General features: G+C 32.2%; 1 protein-coding gene across 1 annotated transcript in view; it reads left to right on the forward strand.

Annotated features, from left to right (window-relative positions):
- Positions 1-20,058, forward strand: part of LOC118183719 (uncharacterized) — a 78,622-nt gene that overhangs the window by 45,320 nt on the left and 13,244 nt on the right. The window contains exon 2 of the mRNA XM_035353313.2: positions 17,782-17,890. Within this exon, the coding sequence (XP_035209204.1) occupies positions 17,821-17,890 (70 nt within the window). The 5' untranslated portion in view covers positions 17,782-17,820. The remainder of the gene's footprint in view (positions 1-17,781; positions 17,891-20,058) is intronic.

The following is a 20,058-nucleotide window of genomic DNA, read 5'->3' on the forward strand; positions in this document are numbered from 1 at the left end:
TAGCATTCTAGACTTGTTACGTCCCTTAAATCCATTTTCTATTGCAACGCAAGTTAGTTAATGCATGTCGTTTCTCAAAACAAGCACGGGACAAAATAACTGGTATTTGCAATTAACTACTTTACAATACAGCTATAGGGCGTGGTCAGAAAATTTTTTTCGTTCGCTACTATGCTTACACGAAATACTCAATTCAAGATTTCAGGAAAAGTTATCCGCGAATATTCAGTCACGAAAACATGAAGAATCTTTAAATTCAATCAGTTCCGCGATTAGACTGTTTTTGGGTAAAACAGCGAAAATATTTTTACACGAATAAAAAGCGGAGAAAAATAACATGATATGAAACTAATTTAAAGTCCGATAATGGGATCTGATTCGAATATGTTATTTAAGTAACTGGGCTGCAGCTGCTTACTTCAATTATTGCACTAAATATCTTGTTGTTTTCAACTTTTTTGAGCTGATGGAGGCTTTCAGAGTGAGTGGTATTTAGACAGACAGTATTATTAACCTATAGTAAAAAAAAAGGGTTAAGGTCGTCATAAAATAGTAACACAAAAATAAGCTAGGATTTTTTTTTTTTTTTTTTTGGAGGGATACTAAAACTTTGAACGCATAACTTTACCAAATTTTTAATGCAGAACAATTAAAACTGCCCTTTTGCGTTTAACGATGAACTTTAAATTTTATTTTCTATGTTTAACTGAACTTGGAATTTAGAAGATAGTACGCAAGTTTGGGGCATTTCATATTACTATGGGCATCATAATATGAAACAAAAATATCAGTTTGATTTTATTTATTATAGAGAAGATCTTATGAAATGAATTTTCTCGAGCTTTCCTCGCTTTTTTTCAGTGGAGCGCCGCTTAATGGATCCTTACAATTAATGTACATTTGATTTACTAACTCTATAGACAAATCCCTCAGTCTCTAAAATTGCATTCCCTTCATGGCTTTATATTATATTTTATGTATTAAATTTCATTAACATACATCTTATATATTCTATTTCATAAGCATGCATTTTATATTTCATAAGCATGCATTTTATATTTCATAAGCATGCATTTTATATTTCATAAGCATGCATTTTATATTTCATAAGCATGCATTTTATATTTCATAAGCATGCATTTTGTATTTCATTAGCATTAAGTATCATAAGGACGGTACTAATACTAAGCATCATAAGGAAGGCGATCATTAGCAGATGTTTATAAAATTAAAATTTGAGTCACAGCCAGTAGAGTAATCTTGTGTATTCGTGCACAAACCTTGAAGAGACATTAGGTTATTTCGAAGCAGGAGAGATGAAAATGAGCAGTTCCCTCGGCGGGACTCGAACCTCGGACCTGTCGAATACGCGCCGAGTGTGCTGGCCATTACATCACGAAGGCATGCTAAGAAGCCGGGAAAAATACGTTATAACCTTACTGTATAGTTCTCGCGCGAATCATGAAATTCGTCATTTTGATTTTCAACGACTACCTTCTAGTCAGTAAAGTGAGCTGTTCCGACAGCTAAACGTTTAATGGCTATTTCTTTCGTTAACAAAGGGAAAACTATAAAATTTCTGTATTAAACGTAGCATAAGAGCTTAACATCAACATGAGACACTTCATCAAGAGCGCAATATAGTTTTACTGTTCTGCGAACTTGTCTCATATGTAGTCCTATTCTTAGCTAAAAACGGGAATAAAGGCGAATACTTTAAATGGGTGTTGCGTCAATTTTTTGCTTCATAATTTCCAGTTTGGCATCACTAGATTTATTAAAATGGTATCGAAATTTGCCACTGAAGTTTCCTACATTTATGAAACTGTAGTCTCTTAAGGAACTTTTTCAAAACAGGCAAATTAGTGCAAATAGGACAAACAGAACAGATGCAAAACAGGAAAATTAGTGACATAATAACTGTTAAAAACTATATTTATAAGTTCTACCATTAATAACACGTAATTGAAAAGGATTCTAAAGATTTTTCTAAGTCGGCGGGAAGATAAAGAATAAATTTTAAAATTTGTGATTTTGCGAAGTTTTCAGAAATGTAAAAATCACACGTTTGCTTTTCATTACATATTTTAAAGTATATGCCATTGTATTATCAGATCGTACAAGCAAGTAAATTAGACATATAACATAACGCAGTGTTAAGATCATCATTTGTTCATATGATTAATGTGATTTTTACATTTTGAGAAAAATGTTTGCAGACGCAAATTTTTTTTTTTTTTTTTTCTTTTCTTTTCAGTGAAAGTTTCATAGACTTCTCGTCTAATTATGAACTAATAAAAAATAATTAGAATATGCATTAGTACCAGTGACAAATTAATTATATCATGAAATCGTAAATATAGGCAGAATGATTGAAATGTTTCAAGACTTATTTTATTCAGAATCAAATGTCTTACTGGCTCTGTACTTTCTCTCCCCCCCGCAAAGCAGAGCTCTTCCTACTGAATAATATTTTTACAGCATTTTATGAACCATTCAGAAACATACTGTTTTGTGACAGCCCTTTTAGCATTGTGATCGTGACATTTTTGACTTCTTGATCTTCCATCCGAACAGTTCTTTTTTCATTATTAAGAATGTCCAAAAATAATGCGACATTTAATGTGAGCTACATGGGAGGTTTTCTAATGCTTTTCGAACGATTTCAGGGAGTGCTGCTAAGCCAAAAAAACATCATGCTGCAAAAGCATTATCTTATAGATACAACCACTTTTCTTGAGTAAACCGGGTATTTCTTCCTCTTTTGGAAAAATTTGGTTTTCAGCAAGTTTTTGTAAGTCAAAGTTGTCCGCTGCAGTTTGCGCATGGTTTGGCAACGTATACATCCGTAACTATATTGAATAAATTGCAGAACATGCTTCGTCAGTCACCGCCTACTGCCAGCATTACTTAATTAATAGTTATGTAGTTTACCATAGTATGCATACCGTAATATTTCTAGTTTCCATTGCCGCGTTTCCCACATTTAATACAAAACTCAATCTCATGTTTTCTCGGAGGTTTCTTCCTCATCCGCCGCGAAAGGGCTAGGTGGATAAGCGTTTTTATGGTTTTCCCCATGAGTATTGTGGCTACAAGCCTGTTTCCTTTAGAAAGTCCTCTGTGGACGCATCCTTCCCCTTAGGGAGATAGCCCTCGTTTGCTTTGTCATAATCAAATAAACCAAACTAAATAAAATCAATCCTCGTGCGCGGCAAGAGAACGCGCTTTTTTTTCCTCTGTGTGATAAAACCAAACCTCCTTGCCCATTGAGGCCAACTAGAACGACTCGAAGCTCTTGCTGACCTGGGAAGGCCATAGATGTCTAACTGCAGTTTAAGATGTTAGTACGTTAGTGAAAGTCCTTCACAGAAATCTAGTACAACGTTGCCACGTCTAATATGGAAGAATGGAAACAGAGGCAGACTTAAAACTTTTCAGTCAGTCTGTTCTCTTACAACCAAACTTCTGTCAAAGTACTTCAAAAGAAAAAAAAAAAAAAGAACATAGTTTTAAGATTGCCGTTTGCTTATCTATTTTTAAAGATTTTGCGTCATTGAGAAACGGACTGTAATCGGATCTTTTATTTATTTTATTTTGGCCAGAGCTTAAATTGCGGCGGAGCCCACCGAAGCCCGGCTCCGGTACTTCTTAGTTTTTGGGATATATTCTAATTCTAGTCGGAGTTCACCGGAGCCCTAAATAAGAAGGCTCCGGCACTTTTTTATGTAACGGAACACTTATTTTAGTAGAAATTTGCTCTAGAAAATTTTATTTTTAGCAATAAAATTATATAAAAAATCGCTTAATTAAATTTTAATTTATCTCTTTACATTTTATTTAATTTAAATTATTTAATTACTTTAATCTTTAATTATTTTAATAAATAATAATAAATTGTGAATTAATTAAACAATAATTAAAAGTTAAATAATAATTAATAAATATTAATTATTAATATCAATTAAATAATTATTGATTAATTTGATATTCATTAACAATTTAATTTTTAAATTATTAATGATTTTAATAGTCATTTTGTTTATTTATTTACTCTTGTTCCTCTTTCGTGATGGGTCTTTCATAGGGCTCCGGCACTTCTATTTTTAGAAATTAAGCCCTGATTTTGGCGGGTACGAAAATATTGAAGTTTTCTAATTATGCATTAATATGGTAATAATGACAAAATATAGCTTTTTACCACAGGAATTTTAAAGAATTAGTTCTGTTTCCGCGATTCCTCTTTCCGCGTTTTTCAAAATTCTTCCTGCTCCCGCGAAACTCCCGAGAGTACAGTATCCCTCCCACAGCTCCTCAGGAGATGTCATAAGTCATTAAGAAGAGTTGGGCAGTTTCTTTGTGAATAAGTTAGTCTTCGTTAGATTGAAGCCGTGTCTTAGGTTAGGCTCCTCTTGAAATCGTAAGTTTAATTTTGTAATTCTGCTATTATTAGCTGTTATTTTCACATCTTATGTTAATTAATCTGAATGTTTTAGACATTACTGGAACTAAAAGGAAAAAGTCTTTTGCCTTTTATAAAGGTTATCAGTATCGAATTCAGAATAAAAATAAGCAAAATGTAGTTTATTGAAGTTGCATAAATGAAAGAATTAAAAGCTGCAAAAGCTCAGTTAAGACCAAAGAAGTCGTCGTTTTAGAAGATAGAACGTCGTTTTAGAAGGAATATTTATTCGGAAAGATTTTATTAAAACTCGCTTTTATGCAGAATTTTGGAAGAATATTGTTTTTTAATTTAGGAAACAATCTTTTAGTTCATTGCCAAAATCATCACAGAGTTTGAACATCTCTCTCTTTTTAAATACAGTATTATCTTTATTCATGCAAAGATCTGAGATCGTAAATATTTTTCGATTATTTCTTTTAAAAATTCTTCTTTTTAAATTAAAAAAGTTTTCGCTTTCCTACCTTTCAAGAGAGACCAAAGTCCACTCGCCCCCCACTATGTAAGCCCTTTGGGAAGGGGGCAATGAAGATTGATGATTTCGCGGAAACAGGAATGATTTTGACAACCGCGGAAACAGGAATCGCGGAAATAGAAAAATACCATTTTAAAGATGAATTATCTTTATTATCAGTTGTATTGGCGACGAATATACTTCATTACTAAATTGTTCAAGAACTGTACTGCGATTTAGAAGTGACATGGAACCCTGGTTCCAGATCCTATGCTCCAGATCATGCGCCACTTTGTTTAACTCCATGCCTTTGCCTACGAACGAAATTAAGAACAGTTGACGGCAGATATGTTATTTACACCATTGGTAAAAAGACAAAGAGAAAGCATAATAATTTTTAAACTTGGACTTTTTTATTAACCATTTCAGCAAATTCTGAAATGTCGCATAATGCAGAAATATGTTATTGGATGAAAAAAAGACAGTTTTATTGGGTGCAAAAGTCCTTAAAAATTAGAGCTGCATTATGTGAGAAGACATACTACGTCCATATTAAAGCGATCAAATCTGCAGATCTCTGTGCATTGCCAAAATGAATAATATTTCCATTAGTTGGAATATTGTTTTTTAATTTAAATATTAAAATGTTTTGGTTGTATGCTTTGCAAAGTTTTATAGCAGATTAGAATAGAGATTACACGACAACCTTAGTCCTAATATGAGAAATATGTGCCTCGTGTTCATAAATTATGTTGTAGGGATTTGTATTTATTTTAACTAATAATTTAAAGTTTTATTTGAAACTTTCCTATAAGCCTTCATTCCCCTAATTGTCAGTTCCAGAACAGTTAAATGTTGTAGCGCGCGTGAACGAATGCAAATTTTCTATTTTGAAGGAAGTAGTTAAAAGCCGAGTTTCGGTAGGAGAAAAAGAGAGAGCCAGGCTTTAGCTGCCGTCTCTGCCGTAGGTACGTTTGCTTATTGCTGGTTCAAGTGGCTTAGTTGCATTGCTTTGCTGCCACTAGCTTAGAAGGGGTTGAAGTTCGGGATCTCGCTGAGCCCTGTAGGCTAGTTTTATCACTTGCTCAACATTTCAACTTTTAATTTCAATTATCTGACTTTCAATTACCGCCCAAGTAGAGGCGAAGTTTATTAGCGTCGAGTTGAAGCATTGTAAATTTTAAAGAGTTAATAAAGGGTACGTGAACCTTTCTCCTATATAGTTTCCTGCTACTCCAGTGTACAGATAGAAGTTAACTGACCTGGACTCTACAATGTGTTAAAGAAAACTGTCACTCCATTCGACATACATTCTGAAATGAACGAATCTCGTAGCGAAATGAGCAGAAAGGAAATATGTAAATTAAATTTGTTAGCGTAACTTAAACATATATCCTACAATATACGAGTAATAACAAAAATCATAGAATAGAAAATCAACAGTATTTTATAAATATCCTTACTGTTACTTGTGGTATCTATAAATATCCTTACTGTTGGTGTGTAAAACGGTTATAGAAAATCGACTTGACTATTAAGGGTTTCAAAGCCTAGAGTAATCTGAGTTTCTAGTTGAATCAATTAGCAGTCAATTGCATACGTGAAATAAATTGAGAAAAAAATAAGAATTTTCACACAGCTTAACACGAATTTAAAAAAAAAAATTGCAGCGTGGAAGTTATTGAAATAAAAACGTTTTTAAGCTGCATAAAAGAATACAAAATGCAAGACTTAATCTAGAGATTTCAGCTTCCGTTTTATAAAATGCCATTAAAATATATGTTAACAGGCACTTATTAGATTGATGTGATATTGATTGTTAACTGGCAGTTATTAATAAATTTTTAAGAAATACTTTTACTCTACCGATAAGGTCTGCTGTAACATTTTTTCGTTTTCTATAATAATTTCATAACTGAAATTTTTATCTGGCACAAATAAATAGTTTAATTTTTTCTTTAACTAAGTATTTTAAAATGTTTTATTGCGCATTTTTAGGTACTTTTTTATGCAATATTTAAAAACTGAAAATAATTGTTTCTTTTTATTAAATAGTAGGATTATAAAAACTAATTAAAATTAATTAAAATGATCACTATAATATGTGTTACGCTAGTGAGAACAGCATTAGAAGTCTCCTAATGGATGCTTCAAGCCGTCTTTTATCAAGAATGAAGAGAACAGTGATGAAACGATTTAATATTGTGCCAAATAAAATGAAGAAATTTGACACAAGTGGAAACACAAATGAAACAAGTGCTAGGGAAAACTGAAAAACCATAAGACTTAAAAAAACTGCTTTTTACAAGATGAGAATTTCTCCTTTTAATTGCAGAAAAACAAATATTCTGAATTGAGAACGAATTCAAATTTTACATCAGTAAGATTATATTCTGCACCCATTTGGTATCATAATGTCGGTTATTAATTTGATTTGCTTTATAAATTTTTAGGAAGCCATTAGTTCTAAACATATAGAACTAAAGATTTGCGGGTGATCTGCGAGTTCTAAACATATAGAACAATTATTTGCGGGTGATTTCCTATAAACATATAGAAAATGTACGGCTGAAGCCTAATATGTCAAAAATAAGATACGTCAAATATTCTGTTTCGATAATTTTAGACATTCGTTTTAGACAGACGTTCAGGAGAAAGGAAAAATTATTCACGTGTTTCTGCGAAAGGATTTTCTTCCGAAGATATACGAGCTTTTAAGCTGTCATATTTCATAACAACTCGATTTATGTGAGTAGTATCATCAACAAAGTAAAAGGACACGCTTCAGAATTATTTACTTTCGAATAAGCCTGTAATTCTAAAATTGGAATCAGTGATCTGTATTTCTTTATACCTCTCTTCACAAGTCACAGTCACAATCGACTGGCTAAGTTCTGACGCGTGCATCGTCGAACTCCGTTTTAGTAGCTTTACTGAGTCAGAAATTGCAGCAAGGTATTTATAAAAGAATTTTTCTCCTTGTGTGTAAAAGATATGCTTGTATTTTTTGCCGGCAGCTAGTTTTATTAGTTCTTTTGTATAAATAATATCGAGCGTAATGTTTTGGTTAAGAAGTAGTGTGATGCTTAAATCAGTATTTCTTTACAATATTGTAAAGAAATTATTTAACGTTAAATTAATATGAAACAAAATTTCATGCAACCCTCGCCAGATGCACTAACAAGAGTTTTATTTAAGAGAAAAGTACGGTTAATTTAACTTTGTTTCTGAAACGAAAATTTAAAAAAAATATAAACTGATATTCGCGCATTCAGATTTCTAGAAGCAAATTTCGGACGAACTGAAAACGAAAGTGTTACTTCAAACTTATTCGTAATAACATATAGTAGCAATCATTTGAAGTCGAGGCGAAATAACTTATTTTTTAAGAAAAACGCATTATGCAGTATTCTGCCTTCAGAATTAATCAAGACTTTATGAACTTCTATTTGCTTCTCACTATGTTATTGTAAAATATACAAGATAAAAATAAATCTGAAGGTCTTAATTATATTAGGAAATAAAAATTACGCTCAGCTTATTGAGGGCATCTGATAGCATCGCAATTTTTTGAATGTCTGCCTGTTGAAATCAGTCCAGTGTGACGAAACAGGTGAAATATCACTGCGAGATAAACTCCCCAACTTAAAATAGTACCATGTTTAATTGTTGATAAAAAGCATTATCATCGTTTCAGATCTCCCAACATTTCGACACCTTACAGAACGGATACCTTCAGAAAAGACGGTAATGAGCTATTCGATCAAAACTTTTTTTTTTTTTTTTCTTTTTCTTTTTTTGATCGTAGGAACGAAAGTCTCACTTTTCGATTTCCGGAAATGATAAATACTTTTTTTAAAATTGATTTTATTTTATTTTTTACGTGACCTTAGCTGAAGCAACTGAAAATATTCTGTCTTCTAATTGTTCTAACACTGATTTTAAGAGCGTATGCCTCCCCTCCTTTTATTATGTCCTTCTGTTTCTTGTAACTAAAGCATCTGCTACAAACGAACGCTTCAGATTCAAACGCAGGTAGTACTTTATGTATAATTATTATTCGTAAAGATGAAATTTAATAAATCTGATATTAAACAAATTAAAACATTTAGTATAGAAAATCTCTCCCTGTACTTCTGATAGGACTGGTACAGAAATGTCTGGGTATTTCCGCTTTGCGTACAAAATGCGTATACTTTATTTCAAAGAGTTTGTACGATTATATACTCTTGAACTATCCATCGTAGGCATATGGCTCCAGTTTAAGAAACGAAGTCAGCTTTGGTCATTTTAGAAGTTTTAGTAAATACTCGTGAAACTATTTCTTACGGATTTTTTAGGCAAAAAAGTGTCAACAATAAAAGTGTTTTCCTTTGTCAAATTGATCAAATAAAAAATCGCACATGGGGCCAAGGAAATTTACAGCTAAAGTTATTCCTTATTTTAATAAAATTTAATTTTTTTTGGGGGGGGAGAGAGAAAACGATTTGCAAAATTAGCCTTTAAAACTTTTTTCAAAACCATATGAATTAAACCCCCCATATGCTGAAAAAAACGGCTCAAAATATAGAGTTCAGGGGTCATGTAGCAACTGAATTTAATTGGGTAAAAAATATCGAACTTCAGCATACTGGAGAAGCGTAAATGTTTTAAGAAATAGCTATATTATGTTCCCCTAAATTTTAATTAATGATACCTCAGAAAATTTTCATTATAGAGTTTGTTTGGGGCGAGGGGACTAATTCGTATACAGATAGGGTGTTTTTCTCCTACGGGGGGGGGTCCATATAAATATTTTTATAGCTTCTTACTGTGTGGTATCAAGTTACAAAGTTACAAAAACTGCTCCCAAAGCCTACACTTTTTGGTTCATTCCGTGCAATAGAGCTATTATTCTATGAGGAGTTTTTCAAAAGGCATTTATTCTTGCAGTGATTTGCAGCATATATAAGCTATGCCTACAAAGTTTTTTTCTTCTTTCTTTTGCAGGTTTGATTCTAACTACTTCAAACTCGCATTCCTCAGACATATATCAGAGCTGATTGTAGTCCGGATATAGCCGGAATCTCGAATTTTTTAGTTTCCAGAATTTACGGATTTGAGAAATGTAGACTGTAATCAGTAAATTCGCGAACTCGAAAAATCTTTTCCAAATTTTCAAACAACCTACCATACTGTATGTTTAATTTAAATGTGCATATTGTTTTTAAGATATGCTTTTATTTTGTTTAAAGTGCCAAATTTTTATTTAACTATTCATGAATATTGTATTGCAATTCGTTTTTGAGGACAACAAAGGAGCTTGAAGGGCCGCCCAGACGGTATAGTGGTTAACAGAGCCTACTGCAATACAGAAAGGGCCTGGGTTTGAATCCCAAAGAAGGCATAACTGTAATTGTCTGTTCGTTCATGGGAGGTAACGCTGACCAACCTATGTATTAGGTTCTTCCACAATAAAGTGGCCATCACTTCCGGCCTTATTAGTGGCCAAGCTTAAGTTGGCTAAATATCTGCTAATGGGAAGAAGAGCTTGATAGTCTTTTTGCTTCACATCCTCCATTTCTTTCCTTTAACAACGGTTATCCTAAAGTGTAACATGAATAAGAGCCAATTTCCCCCAGGAAACCCTCCAAGAAGGCATTCCTTGCCCAAGAAAATAGCCTTAATTCGTTTTTATTATTATTATTATTATTATTATTATTATAGATACTTAATGCAACTAACTCCGTGGCCTTTTCCCCCTTCCTTTCCTGCTAGCTACTTATGATTTTTCTCTAAATTAAATTGACATACTTTTAAATGGGATACTGGATAAATTAGATCTCAACATATATCTAGAAGATAGCCGTTAAACGATGAGATGCTTATCTGTATTATCATTACTTAGTTTTGCGAGATCCCCAATGCGTAGATTCACAAAAAGAAATAAGGCAGACAACTTTGAGGAAAAGAACACACTAATTTACTTGGGAACTTTCTTGCAGTCCACATCATTCTTGGGCTCGTGATGCACCCTGCAGTTTTTGTATAAAAGGAATTTACATTTTAATAATGAAACAAAGAGGAACTAGCACGTTTGCTAGCAACAAGAGAAGTATGGGGAGAAGCAAACGAAACTGCGCAGTTAGTAGGTGTGGTATTTATAATAAAAATTTTCTTTAATCTGATTGGCTGGGATTTCATCGCATTGCAAGCATGATTACATAAACCGATTAATTTTAAAAGACGTACATTGGAAAAGTTATTACTATTTTTAGATTAGAGAGGGAAAGTACCCAAATTAAAAGCAGGAATTAAGGGCTATTTCTAATTTAATAGTAAATAAGTATAAATTATAGTTACATATAGTTATCTTGTGTGTGTGCACATATATGCATATATATGTATATACATACACATATACATAAATGCAGGTCATCGAAAAAAATGCCAGTATTACAAAATGTATTGCGCAAAAAAATAGGGACACATACGCGTAAATTTGTTGCTGCTATATTCAGAAATGTGTTAATGTTTCATATACATTTAAGTATGTTTCGATATGTACACCATTAGTTGCTTGGCAGACGTCGAGACGATATTCATTTTCAGTCCATGTCTTTTTGAAGCATCTCTGGAGTTACGCTTTTTTATTCGTTGTTTTAGGTGGCTGATGCCTGTAATGTTTTCGCTGTAATTAATGTTCTTAATGTTTTCTCAGAAAACCAGAGGTGTAAGATCTGGGCTTCGCGGAGGCCACCTCCTCCAAACTATATGGTGGGTAACATCTTATTTAAGGCTGCACACACATATACCTACCTAATGAGCGGAAGTACAAATATTCTTTGAACTCACTTTCAATACAAGAATTGTTTCCTTAATTTTAGATTTTCTTATTTAATAAGCCTGTAAAAGCTCTTCATTGAGAGAGATAAATTTAAATCAATAAAGAGGTTATCACACATGGCTACAGGCCCTGCTAGACGGGACTTTTCTGAGAAACGAGATTCTGGTAGCACTGGTTTAAGCGGGAGGATTCCTAAAAAAAAAAAAAAGAACCCCGCTTGAAGCGAAGTCCCGCCTAGCTGCGAAGTCCGCCTAGCTGCTGTTGCGGCTACGCGGGATTTTTTTCAAACCTCACCGAAAATGTTTCCGCTGGACCTCTGTCCCGGGTAGAGACAACCAATCAGACGAAAGTTCTGCTTCAGAAGCATCACGCGATCCCTATGAGCGATAATCGATTAGTGTTTGGTGTTCAAGTCTTTGTAGTAAGTGAATATGGTAACCTAGCTACGTGGGTTTCCTGGAATTGTGCGGGTTCTGAGAATTGTCCCTTTCGACGTAACATAATATAATGTGATCGAGGTTTAAGATTTGCGAAAAAATTATGCTACTTCAGATTATAGTGTTGCTGGAAAAGCAAATGCAATTCTACATCATAACAAACATTAAGCAAATGAGGTAAATGGTAAACTATAAAATGCAGAGGTGAAGCAAATCTCAAGTTCACCTCTTATTTATTTTGGGTTCGCTACTGAGCTCTAACGGGTAAGTTTAATAGATAAGATTCAATTAAAAGTACGGATAGTTCTGACGACGACAAACAGTAGGAAATAAAATACTTTCAGGAATACTTTTGTCTTCATCAAAGATAATTTTTTCTATAACATCCACGATAATTAAATAATTTGTTGATAGTGTTTTTAGCGCTTTTTAACTCTGCAGTTATAGGTTTAATATTCATATTAATTTTGAATTGTCATATACGCTCACTTTCCATAGCATCTTTAATTACTTTTAATTGTTTTCATTATATTAAATGTTAAATGAATTTGACTCATCATCAAATGGGAAAGAAACAAGCCAGATGTAAAATTTAAAATTAGGCAAGAAAAGGAACCTTAGTTTGGAGTGGATTTTGAGTAAAATTCTAATCGATAGAATAAACTGAATCGATTTTGAATGAAACTATTGATGTATGAGAAACATACCTATCAATATGCTTTGTCATACATTTGCCAAACTAAATGACTGTTAAAATTTCGCATCGAGTAACGCGAATCTTAACATTCGAAAAGGAAAAATAAACAAATCTTCTATAGCTAATCATAGTTGAACAGTAAATTCCAATCTTGAATTTAGTTCTGCAAAAATTATCTGTAAATTTTTCAATTAATAAATAATCTATAATTCTTCAATTAATAAAATGGAATTCCTTGAAGCTTTTCCTGTTCATATACATTTATCTTCTTTTTTTAGTGATATTAACTTCTATTCAGTACTTCTTACGCTTTCAGAATTCTAATATATTAGTTTCCACGTTTTATTATTATTTTCCTCAACAGATTGTTCTACGTTCTTATTCGGTTTGCTCCCCCCATCACCTTAAATATAAAAATGATGGTCGCTCTTTTCATTTTGCACAATTTTTTATCGTTGAAGAAGAGGACCTTGTCATTCTCGAAATCGGTACAGTTTTATTCAAAATCTACGCCAGACTAAGGTTACTTTTTTCGCCTAATTTTAAACTTGAGTCGTCATATTTAGGGAATAAGAATCATTAACTTATTCTCTTTCTTCTATTCCCCCACCACCACCTTTATTTTGTATAATTAAAGACCGTTTGATTTCGTTTTGGCTAAAAAAAAAAAAAAAAGTGATAGTTAAGAAAAACAGTAAGGTAAATCTTCCGCAAAAAAGAAAATTGGGTAAATCGAAACGATGGTCAACGGGCATTATAATATGCAGTTGCAACAAAGCCAATGTAATAGTAGATACCCTTCCTCAAAATAGTGTTTCCTATATGCATCTAGTTACTCATAATATTCATTTAAATATTCAGTTTATCACCTCAAATGTAGTCTCATGCATGTTTACATCTGTCATTGGTTGACACATTTATTCAAATGCCATGTTGACATTAGTTGTTATTCCGAAGATAAGAAACTTCACTATAAATTTTTCAGCATTTCTTCTGCTGTGTTTATGACCTGTCGTCATCTGGCCGTAATATTGTTTATCTGTTCTACCTGCAGGGCATGAGTAATGCACATGATGGATTACCGGAAACACGGCTTTCGGACCTTTTACCTCGCTTCGATGAGTTTTTCTTGGGTTAGTGTCCTTTATTTTTGTGACTTTTTGGTGTATCTGTTGAGTGAAGAAAATATACTGCATCACTAAGATAAGTTTAAGATTTTAGATTCCGGGAAAAAAAAAAAAAAAAGGATTTGCATATGAGCCATTCGTGGGATGAGTGATGGGATTCAGCTAATTCTCACCAATTCGGTACAGCAGGTTCTTAAAATAGTTTTAGTTTGGTGAACGAGTTATAAAAATTTAATTGTAATATTTATTTAGAAAATTTGTCACTTTTTAGAATGTTCTTGGGCGGATATTCTTCATCGTAAAATTTAGATTTGAGGATTTAGCATAATGTCTAGTGGAAGGTAACGGTATTCTTTTCTTAAACATTTCAGTAGTTTACGTTTTAATACTAATGTAAGATTTACAGACTAATGAAGCTCTAAAGCAGCACGTCATTGTCATTTTCTTTTTCCTTTTTAACTCAAGCACGGCTTTGTCTCAGTCTTTCACTATAAACTAAAATCAAATAACTACGTTGCAATTTTAATTGAAATTTAGTATCACGAGCTTGTTAATAATACACTAAAGAGAATCAGCAAATTATGTCTGCTTTTACGAAAAGATTTAATCAAAGGTACTAATTATGCAAATATTCAAAGTCGAATACATAGGCGTACACGTCCGTGTTTACGGAACTGTAATTTGTTTAGAGGATATAAGCGCACGAGGAATTTTCGGCGATTTGTGTGCTCTTACTCCTTTACGACATTCGTTGTGTTTCTCGCAAGAGTTAGTTAAATTTTATAAGGCATCAGGTGAAATGAGCAGTCACGAACGTATGGATGATGGAATGAGATGGAGAACTGTTGGTAAACTGGAGGCAGACCAATAACAAGCGCATGTAGCTACAAATTTCAGTGTAACGCTCAGCTTCTCCTGCAGTTTGTAGAAAAGTTTTAGGGCACTGGCTTTATACCGAGAAGACTTGGCCGAGGTTGACCACGATCCATAATAATGAATGAGGATCTTTAATTGGCAATTTCAGCACGGCGACGTAAGTCTACTACTGCTTCACAGCTCTCACGCCAGCTGTATATTGCTGCTGGAGTTTCACAGTCTAGAGTTCCCCGAAGGCTTCATGAGATAGGGCTAGATGCCAGAAGACCCCCCTATTTGCGTCCCGCTCACTGCAACGCACAAGAGCGCGTTCAGCATGCAGCAGACAACATGTGCTTTCGAGCAGACTTTAGTGGAGCACTGTGCTTTTTACACATGAACCGAGATTCAGCCTGGAGAGTAATTCTCGGTGTACTTATATCTACAGAGATCCCGGAACCTTCAGATTATCCCTTCCTCATCAGAGAGCAGTATCACTAACGGCGGTGGAAGTGTTTTGGCATTACGTTTGGGCAGGCATTAAGTTGAACTACCACACATCTCTTCATGGATTTATCAAAGGCTTCCTAACTGCTATAAAATATAGAGAGGAGATCTTAGAGCAGGAGTGGGATCGACTGCCATAGGGATTCCTTAGTTGCCTCCTATCTAGTATGCCGTCATTCTGCGCGACCTGGCTGGCTGTGAGAGCGAACCATACCCCATATTAGACTCATTTTCAGTTCGATACCACAGCGTGGGCTTTGGACATCCCTGCACCATGAGCTTTACTGTTAATCTTGCGTACATAAAATGACTTTTGAATGGTACATCCCTTTCTTTTTCTCATATATATATATATTCTCATATATATATTAATAAAATTTAAAAGTTATTTTCACTGAATTTCACTATATAAAATAACTTTTAAATTTTATTAACCATTTTAAGATTTTATATTCTTTAAACTGCGTTTGCCAGTTTGCATTTTTTTTCGATAAATCTTTTTAATCAAAGTATTTAATCTGACGCAGATATGGGTTAGTATGTTTAATATTTTACTGCATGTTTAATTATTAAACAGATAATCGAAATAAGGATGGATTTCGCAAAATATTGAAAGAAAAAACTATTGGAAATGAAAGTGTAATTGAAATCCTGGTTTTTTAAAGTTTTTGCATATATAAATACACTTTTTATTTATTTTGTACCCTGGGGAACTGTTTTAGTAATTGTAAAATCAATCTGAAAGGTATAAAGAGTATTCTAATAGATACATTAAAAAATTGGGAAAATTACATTTAAAATTGAAGAAGAAACGTATTTTAATTCTTAAAATTTTTCTTCAGTAATTTAAATTAAAAAAAATTACCAGAAAAAATTAGCTTATATTCAATTTGTCTATCAAAAAAATTTAATAATATTCGTAAAAAACAGATTAAAATTGTTAAATAAAAGAAAAATTGTTCAAAAGGTACAAAGTTCCCTTACCTGCCTAAAGCATATCATAATTCATCTAATTACCCTGATCTGCAGTTTGGCATTGAAACTGGAATGTTTGGATAACCAAAATCGGATAATAGATATTATAATTTTTAATGTATGTAGAGGCAATATAAAACTTTTATGTGCTTAATGCATGTAAAGCTCTTAATCTGGACTTGCTTTTTTGGTTATATTATACGAATAGACATTAGATGAATTTAATTTCCTAATATACTCTTGTATAAGAAACATCTGAAACGCCACTGCAAATCATCTGTGAAAGTCTCAGTAAAAAAGTAAAAAGTCATTAAAGAAAGAGTAATTAAGTAATCATTAGGCATTAAATTATTAATATTCATATAATAATAATCACATAATTATATAATAGTAATACAATTTATCATATCTAATTAAATAGGCATTAGTCATTAACGAAAATGTAAGTAATTAAGCGATTAAGCGAAAGTCATTAAAGAAGTAGAAAGTCATTGAAGTCAAAAATTATAATTTCTGTTTGCAAGCATTTATTATTAAGACACCGAAGAATCTATGTGCAAAGTAGCTTCCCTGTGTTGTCTTTTCTAAGAGGACATCAAATTACTTTATTTTCAAAGGAAAGAATTCAGAGAGTTAAAAGTTTGAAATAACACTCGTGAAAAAGGAAAAATAGGTTTAACAAAACTAATATTAGTAAAATGTTATTTTAAAAAAAAGGGGGGGGGGAAATTACATAAAGTGCAAAATTTAAAAACTGTGTTGAACATAAATTTACATTAGAAGTCTGACATCAATAAAATAATAAGGATGTTGGAAAAGGAAAATAGGTAAAATAGTAAAGTCAAAATATGAAAAAAAAAAAAAAATTGAAAAAAAGGTAAAATGAAAGTATAAAAAAATACTGTAAAATAAAATTGCATTAAAAAAACAATGTGAAAACAAGTTAAACTGCAAAATGAAAAATAATTGTTTTTTTTTTTTTTTTTTTTTTTTTTTTTTTTTTTTTTTTTTTTTTTAATAACATTTCACTACTAAGTATATGTGTACAAATAATGTCTTAAGCTGTCCACTTAAATGGAAATCTTAATCGCATATAATCCTTCAAATCCTGGCATATACAGACTGGATGAATGAGAGCGAGTTTTCCTTAGAAAGTGTTTCGCGAATGCTATTTCTCCCCAGACAAAACCCTGTGTGTTTTGCCGTAATCCAGTCATTATTTCTGAATAATGTTAAGTACTGCTATGTACTTTACAGCTTTACTTATTATAAATACATTATTTTCTTAAGTAATACATTTTTTAATCAATAGAACATTTTATTAGTTATTCTTCAGATTTTCATATTTATTTTACCGAAGAGGTCAGTTTCTTAAATTACATGAAATTTATTTGAGTGCCTTACATTAATTCTTTTTTAATTTGTTTAATTTCCTTTTTAGCTTCCTCCAGGAGCAGGCTGCTGTTACAGTACTCCGATAATGACAGCTGTACTTTTTACGGGTATCGTTTTGTTCGTAGTGACAAATGCCTACAGTTCAACAGACGCAGGTAAATATTAGTCATTTGTATGAAGTTAGACTACCTATGTGGGCAATAGCTGCTTGTTTCGTGACTGATAAAATTTTCAAGCCTCTCATTTAGTCCATCGTCATATCTGAGAATTATCTACTGTAGCAAACTCTATTTTTGATTTCTGTTCACAGCTTTTATTGAAAATAATGGAAAAACATATTACTGAAAGCTAGTTGGACCATTTATGCTTCGTATTATTTTATTTTTATAAGGTACATTATTTAAAATTTCCCAAAATCATGTGCTCTTAGTATTCCTAATGTTTTATAAAGAATTATAAAGAAATTGGAATTAGAAAGCAGTTACCGCATTACTAACTGAATGATCAACATATATAAATTAGTAATAGATTAGCATAGATTTAATCAAATTTTTCATTCTTATAAGTTGTTCAATAATTTATAATGAAAACATTATTAATGTTTATACCACTTATCTTTTCCTCTTACCATGTAAATTTAAATTTAAACTAATGTCTTTTACCTCTACCATTAATTTTGGAACCTATTAACCTTTAACTAGGTACTTATAAACAGTGAGCAAAAACAGATTTCTCTCCAAAGACAGATGCTAATTTCAGAACCAAATGTAATAATGTCGATTTTTTTTTTTTTTTTTTTTTTTTTTAATATTCCCATCAAATTAAAGTTTCAGAACATTTATTTTTTATGAAATTTTTTCAATTTATTTTAGGTTATTTTACTATACCTGTTAGACAAAATGCGATCTAGATTTAATTTATAGTAATGAAAATGTATAACACATCTGCTTTTCAAATCCCTACCATCATACTTAAATGGGCGACAAAATACAAATAATTAGTAAAATAAGTTTCTTTCTTTATTTGAAATTTCTGTATCAATTGGGGTAATTTGTAAAATGTATCGATTTATTAAACGGAAAGGAGAAAAAGTTTTCAATAAAATGCTTATAAATTGAGAGGAAATTCTCAGTGAGGGAGGAATAGTACGAAGAGCGTACGCTTTTAAATTCCATTATCAAGAGCAATTAAGGATTGTTTAGCTATCTTGGTACTCTCAGACCACAGTAGTCAAACAGTAGTATGCGTCAAACAGTATTAATGAAACATGGCGCTTGTTCTGACTTAAGAGTTACATTAGGAAAAGAAAACAATAAGTCAGCGTTAATAATATATTTGGGTGGCATGAGCGCCCTTTACGCTTTTATCTGTTGCACATTAACCGACTAAATAGCCAGGAAATGGGGGGGGAGTCAGTACAAATAGTATAAAAATGAATCATTTAAACTGGAGCTGAGCATATAAACCAAATTAATTCTGTTCTTAAAACAGCATATAAACCACATTAATACGGCGCTTGAACAGCATATAATTAATGGTTCAAAAATGATTTAGTTACTGCTTTCTATTAAAAAGAAAAGATTTTATTCTTAAAAGTAAGAATATGAAATTTGATTCTTCATAGATTTCTGCAGAGCATGAAATATTTTAATTTGAAATCTCAAATTTTTGGTCTTCTCAATAAATATTTGATTTTCTTGGTCAGATTAGGAATTAGAGAACAATAATACAGTGATATTTTGGAATCCAAACTTCATCAGTTCTAAAACAGAGTTCGAGCTCCAAATCTTTCGAGTTCCAAGAGAGTTTTTCCATTTTAAATAATAGCAAGACCAGTCCAGTCATATTAAAATATTAAATGCAAACTAACACGCACATACTAAGATTTCGATTAGCCCTCAGTCTTTTGCGAAGCAATTACGGCCAGCAAAGCTAAAGCCTATTAAGTAATTCAATCGTAGGGAAAAGCAATCGAGTAAATTGTCAACAATGGCTTTCAAAGCCTCTCTTCCGAACTCAAGAATTCTGCCCTTGTATAGATTAAATAATTTCAGTAAACTTCTACTTAAAAAACATCTCAATTTCAATATGTATTCGTGTTATATTTCCAAGCATTATACATATTAAAAACTGTACTTCCTATAGAATTTTTTTTTTTTAAATAGAAAATGATTTTTCACACATACCTGGAACATCGCCTGTAGTGCAAATGGCGGAACATGTCTGAATAATAATTATTATACCTGGACTCAGTTATATCCTTATCTCAGGGCAATGTAATTTATCATAAAGTTGTTTGTGAAACAATCCTTTAAGAGATTAA

This window comes from Stegodyphus dumicola, chromosome X1, assembly GCF_044657685.1.
Source record: "Stegodyphus dumicola isolate Sdum_Otavi_A_Nest chromosome X1, ASM4465768v1".
Lineage (NCBI taxonomy): Eukaryota > Metazoa > Arthropoda > Arachnida > Araneae > Eresidae > Stegodyphus > Stegodyphus dumicola.